Source organism: Oryzias melastigma, unplaced genomic scaffold (assembly GCF_002922805.2).
Source record: "Oryzias melastigma strain HK-1 unplaced genomic scaffold, ASM292280v2 sc00262, whole genome shotgun sequence".
Taxonomy (NCBI): Eukaryota; Metazoa; Chordata; class Actinopteri; order Beloniformes; family Adrianichthyidae; genus Oryzias; species Oryzias melastigma.
This window is the reverse complement of record NW_023416896.1, coordinates 197887-207860: the sequence shown is the minus strand read 5'-3', so window position 1 is coordinate 207860 and position 9974 is coordinate 197887. Positions and strand designations below refer to the sequence as shown.

The following is a 9974-nucleotide window of genomic DNA, read 5'->3' as shown; positions in this document are numbered from 1 at the left end:
CTCTGGTTGTCATGATGGTTGTTGGTTTGTTTCAGGATCTCCCCCTCACCCAGTCATCAACACCAGAACCAACCAGGTGGCCAAACCTGGAGAAACCAGTAAGATCTCAGCAGCGGTCCGCACGTTCCCGTTCTTATGAAACAGTTATGCTCCACAAAATCACAATTATTTTTCAGACAAGGAAAACGTCTTCCACCGTCCTGACAAGCTGCACATCTTACAACCCAAAGTCCTGCCGGTGACGTCCAAGCCCACCAAGCAGGACCGGAGGCAGAGCACAACCGCCACTCCAACCAGCACAGGTACAACCCATCCACTTTGAAGGTCAAGGAGGTTTCTGCTGCTACACCCTCCAGGACACATGGAGTGTCCTCTGGGTGCAGGAATCCAAAGCAGAGTCTGACTGGTTCAAACTTCAAAGATGTTCTCCCCATGTTCAATAACACAATCTGCCTCAACCAACCAAGTGAAGCAGACACAAAAAGAGAAAGATGATTGACTGCTTGGTGTTTCTGCTTTCAGCTCCACGACAGGAAACCTGGGAGGAGTCCGAACTATTCAAGTCGCAGCCCGCCTCAGATTTGGATGCCATGGGGAAGCAACGTTACATTGGTACGAAGCTACCAACGGATGCACTGAAAGCGCGTCTCGAGTTTGTTCTCATGTTTTCTGATTGTGGTGGATGTCTGGCTTCACCCACAGCTCCTCATGTCATCTACCAGACCGGTAAGAAGCCAGAAGAACCCTGCTCCATCACAACCTCCCTCAGCTATTTCCCTGAAGAAGATCGTGGCGAGGCCAACGTGACGTCTCCTCCCAGGAACCCTCCTTCCAACCTCACGGTTGTGACGGTGGAGGGATGCCCGTCTTTCGTCATCCTCGATTGGCAAAAAACAGACAACGATACAACAGGTAATGAGCTCTGTGCTCCACCTGCTGCACGTCCACCTACTGTACCTCCACCTGCTGCACCTCCACCTGCTGTACCTAGAAGAAGAAGAACAGGAATAAGAATCTTTATTTCTATAGCACTTTTCACAGAACGGTCACACAGGGCTTTACAGAAGAACATAAAATCAGGAGACACGGGGAAATAAAACCAATAATCAATAATAAAATGACTAAAAACACAGTAAAACATAGTAATACAAGGGCTAAGATCAACTAAAAGCTCTCCTGAATAGAAACGTCTTGACCTGGGATTTAAAACACTCAACGGAGTTGATCTGACGCAACGGCAGTGGGAGGGAGTTCCAGAGACGAGGAGCAACAGCTTGGAAGGAGACGTCTCCTCTCGTCTTAAAGCGGGTTTTTGGGATAGTTAAAAGATTCTGACTGGAAGACCTCAAGGATCGGGCCAAAGAGTACAGGGTTAAAAGGTCACAGATGTATGTCGGGGCTTGACCGTGCAAGGCTCTAAAAACTAAAAGTAAAATTTTAAAATCAATTCTGAATTTGACAGGTAGCCAATGTAAAGCAGACAATATCGGAGTGATGTGTGTCCGTTTACTGGTTCCTGTTAAAAGCCTTGCTGCAGAGTTCTGGACGAGCTGAAGACGGTTCAGGGAGCGTTTGTTAAAACAGGTGAAAAGACAGTTACAATAATCTAAACGAGAGGAGATAAAAGCGTGAATAATAGTTTCCAGGTCAGACCAAGACAAGATACATTTTAATTTTGCCACATTTCTTAGATGATAAAAACTGTTTTTTTCTAACTGTTTTGAGTGGCCTTCCAGGGACATGGACTTATCAAACAACACCCCAAGATCTCTGAGACTCGACTGGACAGAAGAGCTTAGAGACCCGAGGTGTTGTCTGATAGAGGGAATTTTATTTTCTGGGGCAAAGATCAATGTCTCGGTTTTCTGGGAGTTCAGAACTAAATGATTATTACTCAGCCATGTTGTGATGCTAGTTAAACAGTCCAACAGGCTTTGCAGTTTGTCAGCTGTCATCAAAACATCATTAGAAACTCTCAGGAGAGCTGTCTCAGTGGAGTGATTCTTCTTAAAGCCTGACTGGAAAGAATCTGAGATTTTATGTTCTTCCAGGAACACGTTTAGCTGGTCAGCGACGACTCTCTACAGGACTTTGGAGATGAAAGGAAGACGGATCTAAATTAGGCTTTTTAAGAACAGGATTTATCAAAGCGTGTTTGAGAAAGTTAGGGACAGATCCTAATTTTAAAGAAAGGTTAATGAGGTCAACAACAGTGGAACCTATTGACCTTATTCCGGGGGCCTCTCATGTAAAAGGGGTTATGGGTGCAACTTCCGGCATAGCAACCGGAAGTTACACGGCGCTATTTGTTTCCACTGAAAGTTGGCGGTTTTGTTAGCTTTAGCGGTGCATACAAACGTTAAAAGCGTGTTTTACTCAATCCCTCAAAGTTTTCAAAAATGTCTTTGCGCCGTTCAGGTGCATGTTTTGCAGCTCGTGGTTGTACTAACAACCAAACTAAATTAAATTTGTGGAGCGTTGTGTGGAACATGGGTGGCTGACGAAGAGGGAGTGCAGCTGCCCTTCTCGGTACAGATTTTACCGTCTACCGGGCGAGGATGAAGTCAGAAGGATGCGGCTGAACATTTTAAATCTCTCATTTTGTGGATAAAGTACACGGAGGAAAATCCGTATCCAACATTATGGTCAGGTTACTCCAGAACACCAGAGAAGAAGAGACGCCGGGTACTGCAGAGACCTGACAGCAGCACGGTTAAGTTAGTTTCATATTCGACATTCGTCACACATTCAGCGATGAACGGCGATATTTCTCAAACGCCTTTGATAAAAAACAGCAAAATGTTTTACTGACAGATGATAAAACAATCAATGTTTCACACGACTCGTTTTCATTATTCACGATCCACGTAACGAGCAGACCACCGCAAACGCCGCTGCAATGTAAGCGGAGCCAGAGCGCTTTGCCAGAGCTGCTGCTGAAAGTGATGTGGAATGTTGATTGTTTATTATCTCTCAGGAAAAACATATTTGGTGGTTTTTAGCAAAGGCGATTGAGAAATATTGCCGTTCATTACTGAATGTGTGACGAATGTCGATTATGAAACTAACTTAACCGCGCTGCTGACAGCAGTGTCACAAGAGCAGAAAAGATATTTGGTGTGTAATTGCTGCATCTCCTGGTATCAGATATTCAAAATTACATATGTTTAAACCGCAGCTGACTTTGTCAAAACATGAAACGGACAAAAGCTCCACCGCGCGATGCATCCCTCATCGCAGCATGTAAACACAAGCACGAGATAACGTTACAATAGATCAGCACTGTGTGCTAACTCTGGCAGAAATAGGCAGAAATAAAGAATTATGATGTAAACTTTTAGCACAAATAGGCAGAAATAAAGAATTATGATGTGAACTTTTAAGATTGTTCATAGCTTCACCACCTGCCGCAGCTGAATTGAGAAAGTAGCTAAAAACAGTAGCTAAAAATGCTACTATATGTTATGTTTTTTAAGGTCATCCTCCAATCCCTCAGTTTTAGTACCGGAGTTGTTACGTCGCCTCTTTTAAGACATGACAGCTGGTTTTTCCTCGTTTATATGTAGTTATAGATCCAAAACAAAAGGAATTGCGCTGTCGGCTCTACAGTTGTAATGTAAATGTATGCGAGTTCCGGCGTCTACCGGAGGTTTCACCCATAATTCACGCAAAGGCTCATGGGGGCTGGGAATAAGGTCAATACACCGGAACACTTTTAGAAAGACAGAGGTGGGAACAATGTCAAGAGGGCAGGACAAGGGTTTGATCCTTTCTAGCAGAGAATGAATGCACCTACTGCACCTCCACCTGCTGCACCTCCACCTACTGCACCTCCACCTGCTGCACCTCCACCTACTGCAGCTGCACCTGCTGCACCTCCACCTGCTGCACCTCCACCTGCTGCACCTCCACCTGCTGCACCTGCTGCACCTCCACCTACTGCACCTGCTGCACCTCCACCTGCTGCACCTCCACCTACTGCCCCTCCATCTGCTGCACCTCAATCTGCTGCACCTCCACCTGGTGCACCTGCTGCACTTCCACCTAGTGCACCTCAACATGCTGTACCTCCACCTGCTGCACCTGCTGCACCTGCTGCACCTCAATCTGCTGCACCTCCACCTACTGCACCTCCACCTGGTGCACCTACTGCACCTCCACCTACTGCACCTGCTGCACTTCCACCTACTGCACCTCCACCTGCTGCACCTCCACCTGCTGCACCTGCTGCACCTCCACCTGCTGCACCTCCACCTGCTGTACCTCCACCTGCTGCACCTCCACCTGCTATACCTCCACCTGCTGTACCTACTGTACCTCCACCTGCTATACCTCCACCTGCTTTATTTTCACCTGCTGCACCTGCTGTACCTCCACCTGCTGCACCTGCTATACCTCCACCTGCTTTATTTTCACCTGCTGCACCTGGTGTACCTCCATCTGCTGCACCTGCTATACCTCCACCTACTGCACCTCCACCTGGTGCACCTACTGCACCTCAACATGCTGCACCTCCACCTGCTGCACCTGCTGCACTTCCACCTACTGCATCTCCATCTGCTGTACCTGCTGCACTTCCACATACTGCACCTTCACCTGCTGCACCTCCACCTGCTGTACCTCCACCTGCTGCACCTCCACCTGCTATACCTCCACCTGCTGTACCTACTGTACCTCCACCTGCTATACCTCCACCTGCTTTATTTTCACCTGCTGCACCTGCTGTACCTCCACCTGCTGCACCTGCTATACCTCCACCTGCTTTATTTTCACCTGCTGCACCTGGTGTACCTCCATCTGCTGCACCTGCTATACCTCCACCTACTGCACCTCCACCTGGTGCACCTACTGCACCTCAACATGCTGCACCTCCACCTGCTGCACCTGCTGCACTTCCACCTACTGCATCTCCATCTGCTGTACCTGCTGCACTTCCACATACTGCACCTTCACCTGCTGCACCTCCACCTGCTGTACCTCCACCTACTGCACCTCCATCTGCTGCACCTCCACCTGCTGCACCTGCTGCACTTCCACCTACTGCATCTCCCTCTGCTGCACCTGCTGCACTTCCACATACTGCACCTTCACCTGCTGCACCTCCACCTGCTGTACCTCCACCTACTGCACCTGCTTTACCTCCACCTGCTATACCTCCACCTACTGTACCTACTGTACCTCCACCTGCTGCACCTTCACCTGCTGCACCTGCTGTACCTCCATCTGCTGCACCTGCTATACCTCCACCTGCTTTATTTTCACCTGCTGCACCTGCTGTACCTCCATCTGCTGCACCTGCTATACCTCCACCTGCTGCACCTCTACCTGCTGCACCTCCACCTGCTGTATCTCCACCTGCTGCACGTCCACCTGCTGTACCTCCACCTGCTTCACCTGCTGTATCTCCACCAGCTGTCCCTATACCTGCTGTACCTCCACCTGTTGCACCTCCACCTGCTGTACCTATACCTGCTGCACCTCCACCTACTGCACCTGTTGTCCCTCCACGTGCTGTACCTCCACCTGTTGTCCCTTCTCCTCCTCTCTTTTAAAGGAGCTGTTGGAATCCTACCATGTTTCTTCATCTCTGTTCCAAGCCTTTATGTCATTTTAACAAATATTGGTGTGAAAATATTTGAAGACTGTTTCAACATTGAGATCAGAGTGGTGCCAGGAGGTTGCTTTCTGCTGATTCCTGTTTCCTCCTTCGTTCTACAGAGTATGAAGTTATTTCCACCTCTAAAGGTCCTGATGGAGAACAGGTGTCTGTCCTGACCACCAACCAGACCTACACTCCTGTGGAGAACCTCAAACCTGACAGCACGTAAGCAGATCCTTTCCTGATCCTCCGATCGGATAGAGCTAGCTACAGGGGACGGCATCTATCAGCACCACCTGAAGCAGTTAACAATGTGGAACCAGGCATTTAAAGTGAAGCTAAAGAGTTTCCTGCAGAACCTAGAGATCTGACACAACATTTGCAGACCTTTGGTGCTCCTCTGAAAGCACACAGAGACAATGGAGTGCAGGAAAAAAACAGAGCTAAGAGGTTTTTATGAGCCAAACCTACAGCACCACCCCCACTAAGCCTTAATCTCCTTTATGGGGTCTTGGGACTGCTGGAGACTAACATGGCTACACCCTTGACAAGGGGCCAGTCTGTCGCAGGGCCACAATCATACACCCATACATATCAAAGTTGTAGGTCTACATTTCAAAGCTAAAATATTTCAGAGCTATAGAAAAATCTTTCTTGAGGAGATATACTTCCTGCTGTGGTGCAGAGGTGTTGTGGTCGACCTCTGATCAGAGAATTGCTCGCAGATTCAGCTTCCACCTTCTATATGTGTGTGGCTTGGACCAGATGCTGAACCACCTCCTGATGGCTATAGGTTGGCGTCAGTCTTCGTCAGCAGAGCCACCATCAGGGTGTGAATGTGTGTGCATCGGTGAATGTGACAGTGAAACACTTTGGGCTTTCTAACAAGGCAGTAAAGTGCTATGCAATTGTACACCATTTACCATTCCTTTTTCAGTAGCTGTGAATCTATTCTTCAAATGTTATAGAAACTATTCTAGCAATTGTATATCTTCTTCTATTAGCTGTAGGTTACTTAAAAAAAGTTTTCAGTATCTTTCCAGCTGTGTTCTACTTTGAAGGTTCAGATGTTCCTCAGCAGACTTCAGCTCCTCTCTGTTGTTTAAAGTCTGACATGTTTCTGTCTTCCTCCTTCTCCTGAATCAATCCAAACCTCCCTTTTTCAGGTATGAGTTTAAGGTGAAGCCCAAGAATGAGCTGGGTGCAGGTCCTCCAAGTGAACCTGTGTCTTTCAACACAGAGTCAGGTCAGAACCACCTCTCATTCCAACCATCATCAGTCCAGACAATGAATGTTGTCTTTATTTTAGAACATGTTTGAGCAGCTGAGGAACCTTCAGAATTCTTCTCATCCACTGATGAGATCCAGATGAGCAGAGCAGCCCTGACTGTGTAGAACTGATGCATTTAAGAAAAGTTATATCTGAATAATTTAAGGAACATGTCCAATAATAAAGCAGTGAGAGTCTGCAGACCTTCAATGGTCCTCATACTCTCATGAAGCTGATGGATTGTCTTCTTGTTCTCTCTGCAGCGGACCCACGTGTCAGCGAGAACGTTTCAGGTGAGCAGGTTTCTAATCTGCAGCCAACAAGGAACTGAGCTTTCCAATTTTGAGATTGCAGCTCCTCTGTTTCAGGAAAAGACGCCATCTGGACTCAATTTCCCTTCAAGACGGACTCTTACTCTGACTGCCACGGAAAGCAGTATGTCAAGAGAACCTGGTACCGCAAATTTGTTGGAGTCCAGCTGTGCAACTCCCTCAGGTACAAGATCTACCTGAGTGACTCCCTGAACGGTGAGTGTGAAGGTTTGGTCCTGGGTTTGATCAGGATGCTGCTTTTGGACCTCATCTGGTTCCTTTTGTATCAGGTGAATTCTACAACATTGGAGACCAGAGCGGTTTCAGTGAGGATCACTGCCAGTTTGTGGACTCCTTCCTGGACGGACGGACTGGCCGGCAGCTGAGTGCTGATCAGCTCCCCCCCAGATCCGGTAATCCAGTGGTCCTGTAATGATCTGGACTGAACTGGTGAAGAATACTCATTGATGTGTTCTTGTTCGATCACTCATCATGTTCTCTCTGTGGTTTAGGGTTCTACAGGGCTCTGCGGCAGGAACCAGTCTCCTTTGGACCGATAGGTGGACATTCCCACATCAGCTACGTGTCCTGGTACGAGTGTGGAACCCCCATCCCTGGTAAATGGTAGTCTGTAAAGAGAATCCGTTAAGAACCGTCACCTGGGCTGGGACATCAGCTAGGGGCTAAAGGCCAGTGAACCCCCCTGCAGTTCGTGTACTTAGAGCTGTAAAACATGTACAAGACTTCATCAGTGAACTGTAAACAGAAGACATCTTCAGACTATAGCGAGCGCGCCTGATCTTTGTAATTATGGACTTGAGAGCGGCGTGGGCTCCTCAGACTCTCTCTAGATCTGTTTACTTTGCAGTTCCGTGATGGGAAGCTGGCCCCCTGGAGGAATATTTCCATAATGAGATGTTATTTATCAGACACTCTTTGACACTTCACAGTGAGGAACATCAGCAGCTTCAGCTTGTTTGATGGTTTGGTGAAGTTCTAACAAACCATCCAGCTTCTTGTTTCTGCAGGAGATCAGCAGGCAGCTGAAACTCTGGGAGGAGGTGGTTTCATTTCCACTCTGCAGAGGAGAACATCTAAATTCATAGTGAAAATGAAGGAATGTAATTTAATCTCTTAACATTTTTATCTCATGAACCTCCAAGTCATTATGACGATATACTGTAAAAAAAAAAAAAAAAAACTTTGGAGAAAGAACCCATCAAATTCCTGGATGTTAATTGATCTTCTAACTGTTGGAGCCTTCAGCTCTGCTCTCTGGTGCTTTGTTCTCCTCTGAAGGTCATCAGAGGTCCGTTAGACCTTCAGACAAACCTGCAGGTTCCTCTCATACGTCTATTTATGGACAAACTGTCTTTTCTACGATTAGTGTCTTTGGTAATCTTCATGGTTCTATTTGGATCAGACTTTTAGGTCAGACTTTTAGATCTGACCTTTGGATCTGACCTGGATTGGTTCTGTCAGTTTCCCGTCCTGCTGGTCTGTGGTGGGAGGCTGTTCTCCACATTCAGAAGGTCTTCCGCAGTCATCCTGTAGCAGGACAATCTTCTTGTGTGTGTGTGTATTTTTAACATCTGTTTTTTTGGGTTTTCTGGATTTTAAGTAATAAAGTTCTGATTTCTTTTTTTAATCGTGTCTTCTTTTTTTCACCTCCCCATGTCTCAAACACCCAGCACTGCATCACAGAGAACAGCCACCAACTTGATTCTGTCGACCTAAATATGGAGCCAGAACAAAGGGAAAAAACAAGCCCCTCATCAAGGTCACCCAGTGAGGGGAAAAAACTAAGTTCTGCAAACAAAAAGTATTATAGAAATCCTTGGATTCATTTCTGTTGTGTTGTTATACATCCATCCATTTATCCAACCCTCCATACATTATGCACCCATTTATCCATTCACTGTTCATCCTCTGTGACTGTTGTGCAGAAGTACAACAGTCAACCTCTGACCAGAAGATCCCGCCTTGCTCGCCCATGTATCGAAGTGTCCTTTGGTCAGACACTGAACCCCACATTGTTACTGGTGGCTAAAGGTTGGCGTCATCAGTGTGTGAATGAGCATGTTGGTGGGGGGATGCCACTGCGTCTTTAAAGCGCTTTGGGTTTTCAAGGAAAGTAGAAAAGCACTATATACTTGTGTACTTACCTGCTCGCTAACTCCATTAAAATGAGTTGCACATGGATCCACAGTCTCAGCCTCTTCGCCACACTGTCAAAGATTTTCCTGGTACCGGGGGGTTCTATTTCCCTCTGGGGGCTGTGTCTATGCGACAGCCACTTCCACTGTGTTTCAGTGTCTCTGTGACTGAGTTTGAAGGCTCACTATCCCGCATGAATCCGAGAGAGGAAAAATAAAAACAAGAATAAAGTTAGGGGACCTGTTTTTCTTATTGTCTCAATGAAAATTAGAAAAATTCTCAAAGTTCAGGAGGCCCAAGCCGGCAGCCTATGCACCCTGCAGCGGTAGTCTGTCTGCCGGCATAATGAGTGATCAAACACGTCATCTTGTTGATTTTTACACCACTCAACTTATATATAGAGCAGGTAGAAAAACATTACCATGAAATATCCAAAAAGCCGATCCTTATGTGAGTATTGTTCTCTTTGGAAAGATTATGTGAAAGATTTTCTGATCATCTATGAGAACTACTCTGTTGTTACTTGACATGGTAACGATGAAGTAACGATTTCTGAAGAAAAAGGTAATAATTTACTCTACCAATGTCATTTGTTAGTTTATTTTATTCATTGATGACTGAAACCAAACCTGTTTAG

General features: G+C 46.6%; 1 protein-coding gene across 12 annotated transcripts in view; it reads left to right on the top strand.

Moving 5' to 3' along the window:
• Positions 1–8828, top strand: part of LOC112142214 (target of Nesh-SH3) — a 25950-nt gene extending 17122 nt beyond the window's left edge. For all 12 annotated transcript variants that reach the window (XM_024265461.2, XM_024265460.2, XM_036210855.1 and 9 more), the window contains 10 exons: positions 36–98; positions 177–302; positions 523–612; positions 703–912; positions 5719–5824; positions 6766–6845; positions 7133–7162; positions 7238–7396; positions 7471–7593; positions 7693–8828. In XM_024265461.2, the coding sequence (XP_024121229.1) occupies positions 36–98; positions 177–302; positions 523–612; positions 703–912; positions 5719–5824; positions 6766–6845; positions 7133–7162; positions 7238–7396; positions 7471–7593; positions 7693–7808 (1103 nt within the window). In that variant the 3' untranslated portion in view covers positions 7809–8828. The remainder of the gene's footprint in view (positions 1–35; positions 99–176; positions 303–522; positions 613–702; positions 913–5718; positions 5825–6765; positions 6846–7132; positions 7163–7237; positions 7397–7470; positions 7594–7692) is intronic.
• The last annotated feature ends 1146 nt before the right edge of the window (positions 8829–9974 follow it).